At 51.0% G+C, this 15,650-nt stretch overlaps 1 protein-coding gene across 4 annotated transcripts in view; it reads left to right on the top strand.

Moving 5' to 3' along the window:
- The window catches only part of LOC119443073 (serine/threonine-protein kinase 26), a 133,437-nt gene that overhangs the window by 69,557 nt on the left and 48,230 nt on the right, over positions 1–15,650 (top strand). The window contains exon 1 of one of the 4 annotated variants that reach the window (XM_037708219.2): positions 11,868–12,018. The exons of the other annotated variants lie outside the window; for them this stretch is intronic. Within the exon in view, the coding sequence (XP_037564147.1) occupies positions 11,896–12,018 (123 nt within the window). The 5' untranslated portion in view covers positions 11,868–11,895. Of the gene's footprint in view, positions 1–11,867; positions 12,019–15,650 lie in introns of those variants that run through there. 4 annotated transcript variants of the gene reach the window in all.

The following is a 15,650-nucleotide window of genomic DNA, read 5'->3' on the forward strand; positions in this document are numbered from 1 at the left end:
AGTATACAGCAATTCGCGAGCTCAAATCTGCTGCCGGACTTACAGCTCTTCGAGGTCTCCGAGGGGGTCCTAATCTCGGATAATTATACCGCAGTTTGTTCGAATCTAAGCACCCTAACAATTTGATACGGTGCAGAGCCGCTTCGACGGTAATAAATATTACGATCGCCCCGGCAAACCAGGGTCGTGGCCTGCACATTAATTTAAATCGCTCGCGCTTGACGTTGGATACTTCTCGTCGCTCGAGTTGCGCGGCCCCCGCCACTCTTTCGTAACGCTATTCTGGCGAGCCTGCGCGGCAACATCGCCTCCAGCGCGGGAAAGACAGTGTATACAGTCCGCGTTGAAAAACGAAGCCGGTGCGTGGTAATTCGCGTGTTTTCTTAGTTTTTTTTTTTGTATTTTTTTTTTCTGGGTTGAGGGGAGAGGGGCGGCATGCTGTGTTATATACATTCAAGATATACTGCGGCAAGCTCGCACCTTTTTGCTCTTCATTCCTGGTTAGGTCCTTTCCAGCACCGCACGACGGCGTTGTGACAGCGGCGTCGGCTCGGACAAAAGATTGGTTATTAAAGAAGTTGACATATATCTCTCTCCTTGAACCGACGCTATTTCTTGAACGTTAACTTCAGTGTCGGAAGAACTTCGGCGACGCACCACCCCTGCGACAAATTCGTGGGAGACGCGGGCCTTATACCGAATCTCTCGCTGTTTACCACATTGCCCTCCTTGTTCCTTTGAATCGGCATGGCTTGCCCTCTCCGACGAATGATACTTTGGAATTATTGACCAGTACTTGTGACTCGCTCGTGTAGCTGAATGTCCACGCTAATTTTGCAGTCACACAACGAATGCGGCGCTCACGAGTAAGCTGCTAGCCGTTTCACCCAAAATTGGTCGTCGAAAGTACGTGTGTGGTTTCGAACGCTGTATACAATCTTCACGAAAATGGTCGTCGTTTGTCCGGAGGCGTTATTGCGCGGCATGCAGTGCGAGTCTGACGGCAACGAATTGCATGTGCGATGATGCCGACTCGGAACACGTTTGCCACTTTGGAAGCGTGTGCATTCGTCACTACATTATATCCCACGATCACAAGCGACTCACTGATTATCCCCTAAATCATATCTGCGGTATGTAGCCTGGGCTCTTATGTTCCACCCCGTCGGACTTTGAACGACCGAAGCACGGATAGATATACTCGCTCTCGAAAGAGGCCCTCGCCGGTCACGCATGACATTGTATAGGAGAAACTGGGAGTTGATTCGTGAGAACATCTTGGATATGTACGCTCTTCGAATAATTGTAGAACTCCGTGTTATTCTTTTGCCGCGGCCGCCGCTTCGTTGCCCATTTGGCGCAAGGTGAGCGCGTATCAGACGCTTCGATCTTGAGCTCGTATATACCATTCTCTGTTCACACTGTATGCCTGCGTGTACGCGTACGTATTTGCCGACAACCTCCGCACGTTTTTCCTGCGGTTGTGTGCCATTTTGCTTGCGTACACGCTTGCCGCGCGCTGACTGCCGACGCTGACGTGTGGTGCGCGCATATACGCAGTGTGCGGACAGGCCTGGCAACAACGATGCGCGCGAGAAGGAAGGCCCGATCGTGGCATCCATTTTCGCCGCCGTGAATTGGGGTGTCCCGTCATCGCGGGATGATTGGCTACCGTCCGAAGCGCGCACGCCGCGCCGACGCGTGACGCGAAACCAATTATATACTCGTAAGCCACGGACTCGGTTTCGTTTCCGTGGCGCATGCGAATGTTAATGAAGGAAGTGTTGCCCTTGAATTATACACACGCGATCGGTCGGTGGCCGTCCACAACGCTGTGGTAATGTGGAAGGGAAATATAAAGCCGCCGAGTGAACAAAGGGCCGAATTCGCGACACATTTCGCTTGAATCGTGAACGTTCTTTGAAAACTGTTTCTGGCTTGCCAAGCGTCCTTGTGGGGGTAGCAGTGCATGGATGTTTTTGCTGTATTGCAAGGCTAACCTATTATTTTTCTCTCTTTAGTGCTCCTTTAAAACGACACGAAGCGCGAGCAGTGTCACTCTCACGATCTGCGTTATTTTGTGTCTCAAGTGTTGCATAAGCGGTTTCTCCCGAGTGCCCTTCAGCGCGTGTTTTGCTGGACTTGTGCTTGTGCTTTTCCGGTCTTTTGGGTCATTTCGCCATCAGTGAAATGACCTTTCTTGGAGTCGCCGTACAGCGCGCGTTCGTTTATTGGGTCCCAAGCAAACGTGGTTCCGTGCTTGAAAGACGCAACGCCCACCAAGCGCGCTCGCGGCACCGTGTAAGATGGCGACGAAGACGTAAAGCGCGCGCATCTCGTTGCGTGTGGTGGGCCGCGTTTATGGCATCCTCCCAATGGCTTTTAGCCATGGAATGCGCGCGTTTGCTTGCGTGTGCAGGCGTTTGTGTACACCGTTACTGGACGACCGTCGCTCCACGTTGAGTTTGCTGCGTACGAGTATTCCAAGCTTGCTTGCCTAACAGCACCGTTGTTAGGTGAAGGCGTGCTTATACGGACCCTTCGTGTTCCCGTGGCGCCTGTGTCACATGTGCATTGTTTTAAATGCGCGCCGCTGTGGTTGAAACGTTTTCGTTGTGCGACGAGTATATTATGCCAAGGCTATTTTCCCAGATGTCGACGCCCAGAATTAATTTTCTACACGTCATAGGCACGGAAGCGCTTCGCCAGTCAACAGCTGTCCGCTAAGGACGAACCCGAGTATTTCGTGTGGAGTAGCGATACGACTTCGTAATGCTTTTGTACGTCGTGTTGCTGTGTGTGTATACAACAGAGATCACCGAACGCTGGTGTATGTCATGCGCGGTGTGCCGTATGCTGTCTCTGACATTTGCCTGTTTCGCAGTGTTTGTGTTCACACTGTAGCGCCCTTCTGCACCCAAGATATACCCGACAGTGTCCTTGCGTCTCGGGCCGTCGATGCATCACGGTTCATCGGTTGTGCCCGCGGCTTTCCGCTTCCAAGGACAAGGGGCTGCGCGCGAGCCGTGACTGCGTGTGCCTGGCGCGGCAACGCTGATGGCCGTGCGAACAATTAAGAGCCCCGTTTAGCCGCACAATGGGCGACGACCGGCGCGAGACACCCGGCGGCAAAAGAAACCCGCCAGATCAAACAATGTAGTCACTTGGTCTTTCCATTCACCGAAGCAAGATATTCCCGCTCGGACAAAAGCAGCCAATTTGCCTCGTCATATATGCGCCTTTAGCTGGCACTCATCCATTACGAGGTGGCCGAATTTGCACTCGTAGATCGGTGCCGGTCTGTGCGCCTCCGGCCATTGGTCTTTACAGCGGTGGCCACATCGGGACGTGTTCGTAAATCGCGCTTGTCTGCGCTGCTTGGAAAGATTCGAGCGAGTTCGTGACTGCGGGCACGCTTGAGTGCTGCTGCGAAAACGGCAGAGGGCGACGAACGGGTATTGTGTGTGTATGTGTTTGGGTTGGGTCGGGCTTTAGAGCCTCGGGTTTTAGAGGATAGCGCCAACCTTTCCTTTTCTCATACAGAACCAATTCTCTCTCAACTGCAGTTTAACACATTTTCACATCTTTTTGCCCTGTTGGGCTTGAATAACATGGCTACTCTATTTTAATGCTACATTCATTTTCGCGCGTCACTTGTCCGAGCGGCCCTCCGCCTATACGTTATCACGACCGGCTGATCCTGAAAGGCGGATGATCAAGGATTGAAACCGTGCGAATGGTATTTTTTATTTTACCGCGGCCCACATGTATGCTTTTGGTGTATAGTTGGCGGTATTCGAGTGTTCGTGCTCACGGTGCAATGGTTCCAACACTTTTCTACTATGCTCTACTGATACATCCAACTGCGTCATTATGAATTACGAACAGCGTCCGAGTTATGGTGTATACTTGTTTCATAGCTGCTTTTATGCCAGCTTTGTTTTCGGTTTCGTGGCGGAAGCCTACATGACAACCGTTGGTTTTGCTTGTAGTCTGTAATTTAGTGTTTTTGCAGCCTATCATGTAGCAGTTTTATCTTTTAAGCTGCGACCAGTGATTTTTTTTTTCTTTCCAACGAGCCCTTTTACATGTTTCTACGGCACACAAGTCCTTGAGCAGCTTTTTTTTTTTTTTTTTCACAATTCTGATTTTGTTTTGGGAGAACCATTTATTTATTAGCGTTTTTGGAAAGCTAGTCATACAGCAGCCATTCTTTTTTAGAAAGCTTGTTTGCAACCAAGCTCTAAAGATGCTGAAAGCACGAGATCGCGGGATCGAATCTCGGCCGCGGCGGCCGCAGTTCGATGATTGCGAAATGCAAAAACGCCCGTGTGCTTGCGTTGTAGTGCACGTTAAAGAACCCCAGACGGTGAAAATTAATCCGGAGCCCTCCACAACGGCGTGCCTCATAATCAGAACTGGTTTTTGCACGTAAAACCCCAGAAAGAAGAAAGGCTTTTTGTGCACTTATTTGAATGACAGTGAGATATATCGCGTTTTAAACTGACCATAATTGTCCGTGATAGGGTTTATTTTTTACTAGTCAGTGCAAGCGGGGTAATTAATATCATGGTACCTAATAATTGTATTTCTGCTCTAAATATATGCGTCTGTGTTAGACTATTCGATTCGTATTCGATAAAGTTGGTATTGGCCCACCTCTACTTCTTATACTGTTTTATTCTGCTTAGTTTTTCATCGATTACCATTTTGCTCAGATTATCCTGCCTCTAGTGCACCTTAGACGCGCAGCAAAGTGCCATAATGTATAGTTAGAACTTGTACGTATGGACTGAAATCAGAGATATTTAGCTGAATGCCCACCCCACTCAGACCGATGCAGCCTAGCAAGGTGCACATCCCTTCAACAACCTGTTATTGGACAGTTGACGCTTCTTTGCGTGAGATTGTCTTGTTGGTTGCGCGGTTGACGACTCTCGTTGCTCCGCGTATAGCGCATTACCGTCATCCCGTTGATCGCCGCCTGAATGGCGGCAAGCGCATCGCATTGGACGATTCGAGCGCGTCCGCTTCCCTGTACCGTGTTTTGGTCTCTATTTACCCTTGCAGACATTTGTTTCGATTTGAAAGCACTTCTGGGCCGACGCGTACTTTGGCGACTGGCGGAGGAAGAACGGTGGGTATACTGTGGAATGCAGCCTCCGTAATGGCGTCTCCGAATGGATTCGCGTGGGTGGACGTGGGGGTATACGTACGCAAAGGGAGTAGGCGGGCCGCGCGTTCCTTCTTCTTTTTCGCTAAGCACGACGGCGACAGGCTGGCACGCGCCTCCCGCTTTTATGTCTGGCGCGGCCTTGCCTCTCCTTTGAGGAGCGAGGCGTCTTGGCTCTCGACTCGGCTGCGATGCGAGCGCGTTGTTGTTTCGCTATGCGCGCTTCCCCGGCATTCATGCGCGCCGGATGCTGCCGCCCAGGTCGCTGCGAGGGACTCTGGCGCGGTGCAGCATCGCGGCCGCCTTTATAATAGTTTTTTTTTTTTTTTTCCTATTCATTCGTCTGCGACCCGCGTGCGTCGCATATGCATCCTTGTTCGAGGGCTCGCGTCACGACTTTGCACTGGTGGGCCTTTTCTTCGACTCTTTCGTCGCCCCCCCCCCCCCCCCCCTCCTCCCCAAAAAAGGAGGCCAGTCGCGAGGACGTGGCCCGTTGCGGCAGAACCTGGACGTCCGAGTGGGTTCAAGTCCTATTGTTTCTTTCCGGGCGGTTGTTTTAACGACGTGTTGTTCGAGTTATCCGGAAAAGAGCGCTTGTAAACGTTCTGCTGTTGGACCACACGTTCAGGGGCATCTCGATCGACGAACCGCACCCGCTGGCCGAAATATTTGCGCGATGTTTGAGCAGAATTGAGACCGCCCCACTCAGCCGTATAAACTTGTAACTATCCTTTTGTGTCGGACTTCATTCTCACCATCCGTCGTGCCGAATGGGAGTTAAAGGCGGGGTGCGAGCGAATGATGAAGGGTGCGAATGATAAACAAAATGATCGTACTTCCCGAACTTTGACAACTGGACAGCGGCATAAGTTCCAGAACTGATGAGCCGTCGTAAGGTTCGTAACAGCGCAACACAAGACGCGGAGAATGGGAAGGAAAAACGACAACACGGCGCCGTGTTGTCGTTGTTCCTTCCTATTGTCCGTGTCTTGTGTTGCGCTGTTATGAACCTTACGATCAATAGACAGTTTTAGTACAGCGTACGCTAATAGCGTACGCTATACGCTGTAGTACAGCGTACGCTAAGCAGCGCACGTTTACTACAGTTTTAGTTAGCCTGCGAGATCTTCTGATCTCAGAGGCCATATGCCATCGTCGCACCTATCTCTCGACTTCACCGATAGGTGGCGCTGACATATCTCGAAGGTTGGTGATTGGTGGCTAAAATCAAGGCAGGGGTGAAATTTGTAGGGTACAAAAGGCAGGGTACAAAATATGTTAATAGTCACGGCCAGGTGGCGTATGCCACCGCCCGATTTAAAGGGTTCAGCCTCATCCATCCATCGGTTTCCCTCGATAGGCTTCGTTTCGTTTGAAACGAGAAGCGATCTTGAAAACTCCACAGGGTTATCCATAATACACTGTCGTCGAAGTAGCGTGAGACTATGCGAAAGCCGTTTACACGGTCATTTGCTACGAACGAAGCGAATTTTACAAAAGTCACGCCAAATTCAATTCGAAGCGGGCAGCGGGGACCACCGCCATGTTTTACGTAAACCACGCAAAGACGGTAACGCTATATCTGAGAAATAGCGTGCGTACGCTATACGCTATGAGTCGTTTAGCGATCTGCGCATGCGCAGTGACGACCCGCTACTTTATAGCCTACTCAATGGTATTGACCCTTTTCGCGGAGCAGTTTGTTTTAGAGAAACGAGATGGCGCTCACGGCGGCGCGCCATACCTCTCCTCAGCGACCGCGCACGAATACGAAACCATTACCGCTTCTACCTTGCTTCTGTGCGATCAGCTGTCGGAAATGCGACTGAGTTTTCGCTAACACACTGTGCTCCAATCATGCTAGATTGAATCATGTGGATTGAAGACGTATGCATTAGTTGGCTGCAAAAATAGTGACTGGCATGTTAAGGAATAGAATGTATCTGTGTGGCCAAGTTCGCGGACCGCTGCTGCAACTGTCCGAACGTGTTACCAGCGCTTCGTGATGTACGGCTTTCCTCGAGGATACAGAAATTTGCTCATCCGCCAGTCTTGTATCGCTAACCTTCAAAGAAAGGCCTTCATCCCCAGAACGTCGGCAAGAGTGAGTACCACTCGTTAAACAATGAAAAAGGGAGTAGCGCCGCTTCCTGTCATAGTAAGTTTCGTGCACGTTATCTATACACATCTGTCCCAAGTGGCAGGGAAACTTACGCCCACTCTATCGCCGACGTATCAAGAATACACTTAGTGAATGGGCGCACATTTGAATGTATGCGCACTGTATACGCACAATAAATGACGGACCAGACCTATGGCGCACGAATGGTCGAAGCTGAATGTTTCGTGACGGTCCACAAGAGTACGCGAGTAACTAGCTGTAATATATATTTGCTACAAGGTATTATAATGTACAAAACAGCTACGTTTCAAGCCTTGTGCCCATGAAGAAGAAATCTATCGGAACTGAGCACACCCGCGAGGGATTAGGCAGAAAATAATCAGATAGTGGCCGCACCGAGGAACTTAGTCAGAAACTGACAAGCCACTGCTTCAGAATATTTGCCGAATAAAGAACAAAGAGCAAAACACACTAATCCTGGCTGAATTTATAATCGGAAAGCTTGGATAGCTTGGAATACATATTTAGCCCCGCTTTTAGAACAAGCACCATATACGCTGCTCGCGCCGTTTGGGCATAGCTTAATAAGCTCCGAAAGCGCTTTTGCATGTTCTCTGAAGCTGTGATCAAAGCTTCTTGTCGTCCACCTAGTCACCGTCTACGATATCTCCGAAAACAGAGGTTTTCTAAGCCGCGCTGGCGTCATGCACTTCCATTGTAAACAAGGAGGCAACGGAGGCAGTTGAGGCAAGCAATGGACGCGTCACCACGTGATCAAACATGGCAGCGCCCACGGGATCGCCGCGAAAAGGGTCAATAGCGTACGCTAAACTAAAACTGTCTAATTCTAACCAACTGGCCCAACTTGCCGTCTTGATCCTGCTGAGCCACCCGCCCTAACTATCTCGTTCTTTTTTCAGAGGGTGTCATACACCTGTCGTATATACCGCGAGAGGCTGCACGATGCAGTGGCAATGTAGACCGCAATAGAAGCATGTTGGTGATTTCTCTTGCGTTTTGCGCGCCGTCTACTGCAATCATATTGAAAGATCAGGTAGTAATAAAAGAAAAAGCAAATGTGTTTACTCTAACTGCTTGGGGATGCTGAAAAGGTAGCATGATTGCTGCATAAACATGATTGCTGCGATGTCTTTAGCCATTCTTTTAAACGTAACTCAAATTATAGAGTTTCACACCATCCATCTTGCCCACTACCCGGAAAAAAAAAATAAAGACGTACTTGCTGATTGATGTTTCATATGACTGACTGGAGCGCTTAAAACACGTGAGGTGCACAACGCGGTGCTGACATCAGTGTAATCAGCACTGTCGAAAGGCAAGCGCCTCGTTGCGTGTCACGCTGGTCGCGTCTTTGTTGCCGCCGTCGTCACCCTGGGCAATAGAAAAGCGCTGTCCCACCGCGACCATTGTCTGTCGCATTCGAAGCAGCAGCAGCTGGGCCCCGAGGCGTGTGACGGTTCCTCACTCACTCGCTCCCGGTCCCTGTCATGTGCGCCGAGTTTTTCTTCGGCCCTTGCCATTAACAAGCTCCGTTTGCTTCACGCCACGACTCTTCACAACTTCCTCAGTCGTCCCACCTGCTTGCTTAATCTCTCGGTTATTCCGTCTTCGCTCGAGTCAACTGTACTGTTCCAATATTAGCATGACACGTGTCAAGAAGCGTGGCACGGGCCGTGTTTTTCGAACCTCCTCATCTCCCTAAGCGAGCCTTTCTTCTTGTTATCCCTTCCTTCTTTGTCCGTCCTTCTTGAAATAGCGCAGCAGCGCGTCCGTCCTCGTCGTCAACGGCATCGGCGCGCTGTTGCCACGCCACACGGAAGGAAGCACCACCGCGTCAGGGGACGGCCGTGTGTGTGTGTGTGCTCGTGCGTTCCGGAAAGAAACCTGCCGTCGTCGGCCGAGCGGAGCAATTTTTGCCGCCGTCTTCTTCGGCCGGGCGTCGAGCGACGACCAGGAAGTGGCTGACCTTGGCGCGGGGCTTCTTTTTCCCGCAAGGACGCCGCCGAGCCGGAAGGCTTCTTTCTATAACGGACCAGGGCTGCTCCCCACCCCACCTTTCTGGGGCTCCCTCTCGTTCTATTCCTAGCGCTGCTTGTCACCTCGCATGGCGGGGCGAGGCAGGTGGAAGCGAGATTAGAAGGTTGCGCGGGCACCCGCCTCCGGTTCATAATAACAGGGAGTTGATTCGCTCCTGTGCGTCCTCGATGTGCTTCGAGATGTAGTCGAGGTAGCGTTGCTTACAGTTTATTAGGTGTTGTTCTGGAAAACAGGCTCGCGCGCGAGGTGCAGGCCGATATACTTGCTAGTCAAAACTCCACACGAAGACAGCGAGGTCAGATTCGTATAGACGCTCGGCTGATCGAATTTTGAGTGCACGCACGCCGCATTATTATTATTATTATTATTATTATTATTATTATTATTATTGTTGTTGTTGTTGTTGTTGTTGTTGTTGTTGTTGTTGTTGTTGTTGTTGGTGGTGGTGGTGGTGGTGGTGGTGGTGGTGGTGGTGGTGAAGCCATCTTTACAAAAGGGTAATATGTCGTGTTTCAGTCTTGTTCACCTGGCGCTTATCACCTGTCCGTTTATCGGTTATCTATGCGTGCTCGCTATCGGAAAAGTGATGTTAAATGTCTGCAAAACGCGAACCTTTTGCAGCGGGAAAGATAAGCTCCATGGTGAGTTGCACATGGAAACTGGGGATTCTAGAATAGTGAAATCTGGTGGTGTGCGAATTAGGTGGTAAAGATACCACCTATTCTGGTGATATCTTTGTGCCGACAATTTTCAGTTGCACATGGAAACTGGGGATTCTAGAATAGTGAAATCTGGTGGTGTGCGAATAGGCGGTAAAGATACCACCTATTCTGGTGATATCTTTGTGCCGACAATTTTCGACACCGTCTAAATCCGAGTTGTTGAAGAAATTGTTTATTTTTCGAAAGGTGGCTCTTTGGTCTTTACGGGGAAGGGGAAAGGAGAAAATGTGTCTTGGGAAAGGGAAGGCGCGCTGCGAGGAGCATATAGGGTATGCAGGCTGCGTGAGAACCCGGGTTGCCTGGCAAAACCAAGAGAGACTCCAGGACCGCTGGACGGTATCGCCCACCGCTTGCGCGCACCCACGCCTCGTACAGCACGGCACATCTTCCAGGTGGCGCTGCCTCCTCCGTGCCGCTTCGTGCACCTGACAGACCCACATCAGGTGTTTGGCCGTGGGCCTAATAGGTTGCACTCAGCCGAGGCGAGCAGAGCTCTTCAATCATACTACTTGCGAAACACTCTCTGGCCCGGACAGCTTACTGGCGAACATCGTTGGGCGTCTGACTGTCGCGTCGACTGTGGGCAACAGAAATAACTTTAATGCGGCACTTTATCAACCACAACAAATTAACGTCTAAGCATGCATCGTGTAGGCAAAGCTAAATAAAGAGTATTTATAATCGGCCCAATTACTTAACAGTTGGATTCTTTTTATCGCAAAGGATAGATGACGACAACCTTGGTTTGCCGCTCACATGTGTGGTGTCAGTCAATTAACCCCCCGCCTATTTGTCGCCACCTTTATTCAAAAGCGATGATTGGGGAGAGCGGTAGCGCGAAGGAAAAGAACAGCTGGACAACGAGGCAAACAAGGACGTTGTCCAGTTGTTTTTTTGCTTCGCGCTACCCCTCTCCCCAGTAATCTTGACGTACAACTAGCACTTCAAAGCGGATGCCATTAAGCGATCATCATCGCAATCAATTCCGCTGAAAAGCGTCGAGAGCGTTCCGGTATAGTTCGAAGCGGTGTTTTGGAACTAATACGATTGAATCAACAGGTGTGGACGCGTGGCTTCTCAGTGGGTCTTCTATGCTTGGGGGAGCTTGTGAAGCAGCGCATGCGCTCTTGAATCCGTGTCGCCAAGGGACGCGATCAACGGCGCTCCTTCGTGCTTTCTTGCACGCCAGGCTTGGCAAAAGGGATACGTCGGCCCACTGTTGCGACGTGCTGCTGGCACTGCGGGCTCCAAGACTGCAGCTATTGTGTTATCCGTTCTCCGGTTCATAATAATGTGGCCCCGGAGCAGAATCCGCAGCTGGCGTCGAGCCGTTCACGATCCTGCAGCAAACGCACCTGCCCTTATTGCGCCGCGCGTCCCCCCGCGTCAAAGCGTCGTCTACTGAGGCTCGATCGCCAGAAGCACGCCTCGTAGCTTCAGTGTCGCGTTGCGAAACAATGGCGTTGGATTTAGCAGTACACCGCTTGTATAGCGCGCGCTGTTGCCGGCACGTCGCGGAACGTGCCCGACCATCAGCGTATATACGCTCGCGTGCGTTGCATGCAGCAGCACGCGGTGGGCGAGTGCGCCAATTAGAATAGCCCAGCGCTCTCCTTGTATGCCGGTTTATTGGCCGTCCGGCATACGAGAAAGATGCGGCGGATGTGAGCGTCTTTGTTATGTCACCTGTGGGGCGCTTACATGCGTGGCGGAGTAGCGCGGATGCGCGCGTTGCGCGCTTCTGCTTGCGTCCACATGCGCGGCAGCCGAAGGACGCGCACGGCCGCAGCGGGGCCCGTCTGGCTCGTCGCTGACGGACAATGGGAGCGGCCGGATTCTTTTTTTCCTCGAGGTCAGGAGGCGGCGGCCGACTCTGCTGTTTGCTGCTGCCTGCTCCGTTATACAGGGACACGTCCGACCGAGCGCGTGTCTGTGTGCGCGAAGTACGTATCTCGAACCTGTTTGTTATTTCTTATACGCCGTCATTTACTTTTTAACGCGACAGCGTTAAGGGCCCCGTGTCGCAGAAAATCCGGCGTCGGCGTCCGTGGCGGAGAAAATCATCCCCAATCACCCCGACCGCGCAGGCGCTCCGCGTGGCGCAAGGTGTTACTGAAGGAGAAAATCATCCCGAACCACCCCGACAGCGCAGGCCTCCGCGTGGCGCAAGGTGTTAGTGAGCAAAAATTGAATTTCTCACAGTGAAATCCGTCAGAAAAATGGTAACGTACTACTTAACCACAACCTACGGACATGGTGGCGTCGGATTGTAATTTGAATGTACGAGAAAACATAATTCTGTTACGGAGAAATTCAAACATAAACCCCTTTTCCAGCATTTCTACTATACCAACATCGGCGCGCTCGGGTAGAATAGTTGCGAAAATCCTATCCAGATGGCGCTCGCATCCTCGGCAGGTCAAATTGAGACTTCGCCTGCCTAATGCGCTTTGGACGCGCAATAATAGCAATTAATAAAGTAATAAAGGTGCTAGGGCCTTCACATTTTACTATAAGACGACTTATATTGCCCCTGGAAAAACGTCTTCCCAGCAATGCAATTCTGTTTAAAAGAGAAGCCGACTTTAAGGGGACAGGTGTAAGCTTGGTCTTTGTAAGCTGGCTTTCCCACGTTCTGTGTTGCAGTGAAGCACACTCACAAAGAAAAATGTGATGCGAACGGGGCCCGATAGCGCTATCGCGTTCCGTTCTTAAAGGCGAAGCTTAAGCGTCCTCCAATTTTTTTTCTTATTTTCCCCCCTTCTCATTCGTTGCTAGTGTGCAGTGCGATGATGTGGCATAGCCTGTAACGGATATCGGTAATAGTAGCCATTGTTATTGACATGTTTTATATAATGTCACGCGCCTAAAGCGTGGAGACTCCGTCACCCGCGCAGTCTTATCCTTCTCTGTTGTTTAGATCAGCGACGATGCCGTTACAAACGTGGATTGTCTTTTGAGGAGAGCGTCGACCACGTCGTACTGTAAAGAGACGCAGGCTCCGGTCGTTGAGAGCGAGACCACCTGCAAAACACCTAGCGATTATGGCTTCTGTTGCGCTGCGGAACAGTTTGTGGCAGTAGCAGGACATTTCCACCTGCCTTTAGCAACCACTTTCTCCCCCCCCCCCCCCCCGGCCTCATCTGCATAGTTTCGGATTCAACATGGTTCCTTCGTCGCTCTAGGGAGCCTTCGTACGCACGCCGTCTTGGAGTTTGCACGAAGGCTCGGAACTATTGTGTGCAATCAGAAACTCGGCGAATGAGGAACGCGCCACATCTCGTACGGTTGAGGAAAACGGGGTGACGGATTGCGGTGTTCGGTGAGTCCGTGGGAGTCGACGCCTCTCAGCGTGTTGAGAGTGTAGGAGGCTGCGAGTGTGAGCGCGGCTACTTGCACGCAAAGCAATGCTCGAGCACCTTGGTCACCTCGAGAAAGACGCCTATAGCTTTCCCCTCCCGCCGTAGGGGAGAACGGGGTGTGCGAGGAGAAGGGCCGGCGGTCGTGCTCCGGCCGTTCCAGATCGTTCCAATTTGGGGCAGCCGCCTTTAATGGTGCCCCGCGGCGCTGTCGAAACGATTGGCGGCGGCGGCCTCTGCGATAGAGGCGCAACTCTGCGCGCGCCCATTTGCTTTTGTTACGCGCCGCCGTATGTGTGTGTTCGTGGCGGCGTTCGTTTTCTCCGCCGTCTTCGAGAGCCTTCCCGCTGTGTATTGACAGAACCGCGTTCATTGGAAGGCTGACTCGCACGCCAGAAAGCGCGGGCGGCGCTTGTCATAGCACGCGCACTTCCCGATTTCGTGCAGCGCCACCGAGGCTCCCCCGTGTGCGTGTGAAGCGCGCCCGTTCGTTATAAGGGATGTGCACGACGAAATGCTGTCCTTGCAGAGCGAGCCCCGTAATTCCGTTGTGCGTCTCCTCGCGATGCCAGCTCCTTTCGGGTTGAGGAAGGTCCAGCTGCTGCTTCCTACAGGGAAGTGTCAGTGGGGGCTCGACAGAAAGGTCGTGGCACTTGGTCGACTAGTGAGCGGCCTCGCCCAGCCGTGTCGGAGTGGTACAGCCCTCTGGATTACTTCAGAACTTTTTAAATTTGTGAACCCGAGTTTGGATTTATGATAGAAACAATGTCGGACGCTTAACCGCAGTGTTACTACTGCGCATGGTTGCAAGCGAAAACTGTCCATTCACCTCATACTTACTGCACGGCGCGAGTTCAAGGAAGTAAAGTTGTAGCTTCAAATACATACGGTACTATGCAGTGTTATTACGTCCGCGTTGTGCCTTTGTTTTGAAACAGCTCCCTGTCACGTTGAGCACGCGCTAGAATTTTTTTTTTTTTCATGGTGGACTACATAGCTCACAAAGCGTCCATTCGCTTTTTACACTTCATGGCAGTTCGTCTGATACAGCGATTTCAGTCAATATGTGCTGCTCTAGCTGTGAGTGCCAATTATGGTCTACTTCGCGTTAACTATATAACAACGCGCGTATTTGCAGCGAACATGTGGCAGCGCCTACAACCTCCACATGCACACGTGCCTTGTGAATGATGTGTAAAAAACTATGCGCATAATTATAGGTGAATAATTGCTGGCAGATCCAGTCTTTTTTTTTTTTCTTGTTTTCTCTAGCGGCGCACTTGGGGTTTTTGTTAATTGGGTTTCGTGAACATGAAAACGATGCCTTCTTGATTAGTAATAACAACAACAACAATAGTAATAATTATTTAATAATTCCACTAACAACATTGTACAGGGCTGTGTGTGCACGCGTGCGTGCGGGCGTCTGCCGTTGGGCCAAAGCGCGCACAAGTGAGAGTGCTTCTGAAAAATGTCCCATGTTTTAATTCACGTTGGTTTAGGCTGGGGAAGAGAAAACATAAACAGCTTATTAGCAACAGTTAAATACGACAGAGCACACCACTGAGTGTAAAAGTTTACTTGTTTTGCGGCTTTCCCCTTCCGCGTCTGGGCAAACGCGAAACCGTCGCACGTGGAAGCTGCGTCAATTCAGCGTCTGTTCCGAGCAGCCAAAAAGCACTGTCAAACGCTGCCGAACTACTTGGCGCAGTAACACATGTGCAGCATCCACGCGCCCGTAGCTTTTCCTTCATTGCCACAGAAAGTTGTCCGCGAGTATAGCCCCAAATTTTCATACGATGCCTGCAGCAGAGCGGCAAAATAAATATGAGCGCAGTTGTTCAACCAGTGTGCAATACGAACAAAGAAACAATAGAAAATGCGTACAGTTTCATTGACTATAAACAAAACAATGTATATTAGCACAGAGGAGGGGGGGTGAAGGAAAAGCACAGTAAGGACAACCAATGCCGAGAAGGTAATTTACACGCATCGGACGTGAAACATGCAAGTACATCAATCGCCCGTCTGTATACTGCAACCAACCGTATATATACTGCCTCGTACGGAAGCGTCACGCCGTTCGTTTCCCGTCTCTTCTAAATCGGGCCACTGGTGTTCTTTTGTTTCGATGAAGAAAAAAGGGGGCGCCGTTGGAGCATCGCAGCCGTGCGTATACAACAGTCTCGCGCAGCACCTTCTCATCTCGCAGGCCG

Source organism: Dermacentor silvarum, chromosome 2 (assembly GCF_013339745.2).
Source record: "Dermacentor silvarum isolate Dsil-2018 chromosome 2, BIME_Dsil_1.4, whole genome shotgun sequence".
NCBI classification, from domain to species: Eukaryota; Metazoa; Arthropoda; class Arachnida; order Ixodida; family Ixodidae; genus Dermacentor; species Dermacentor silvarum.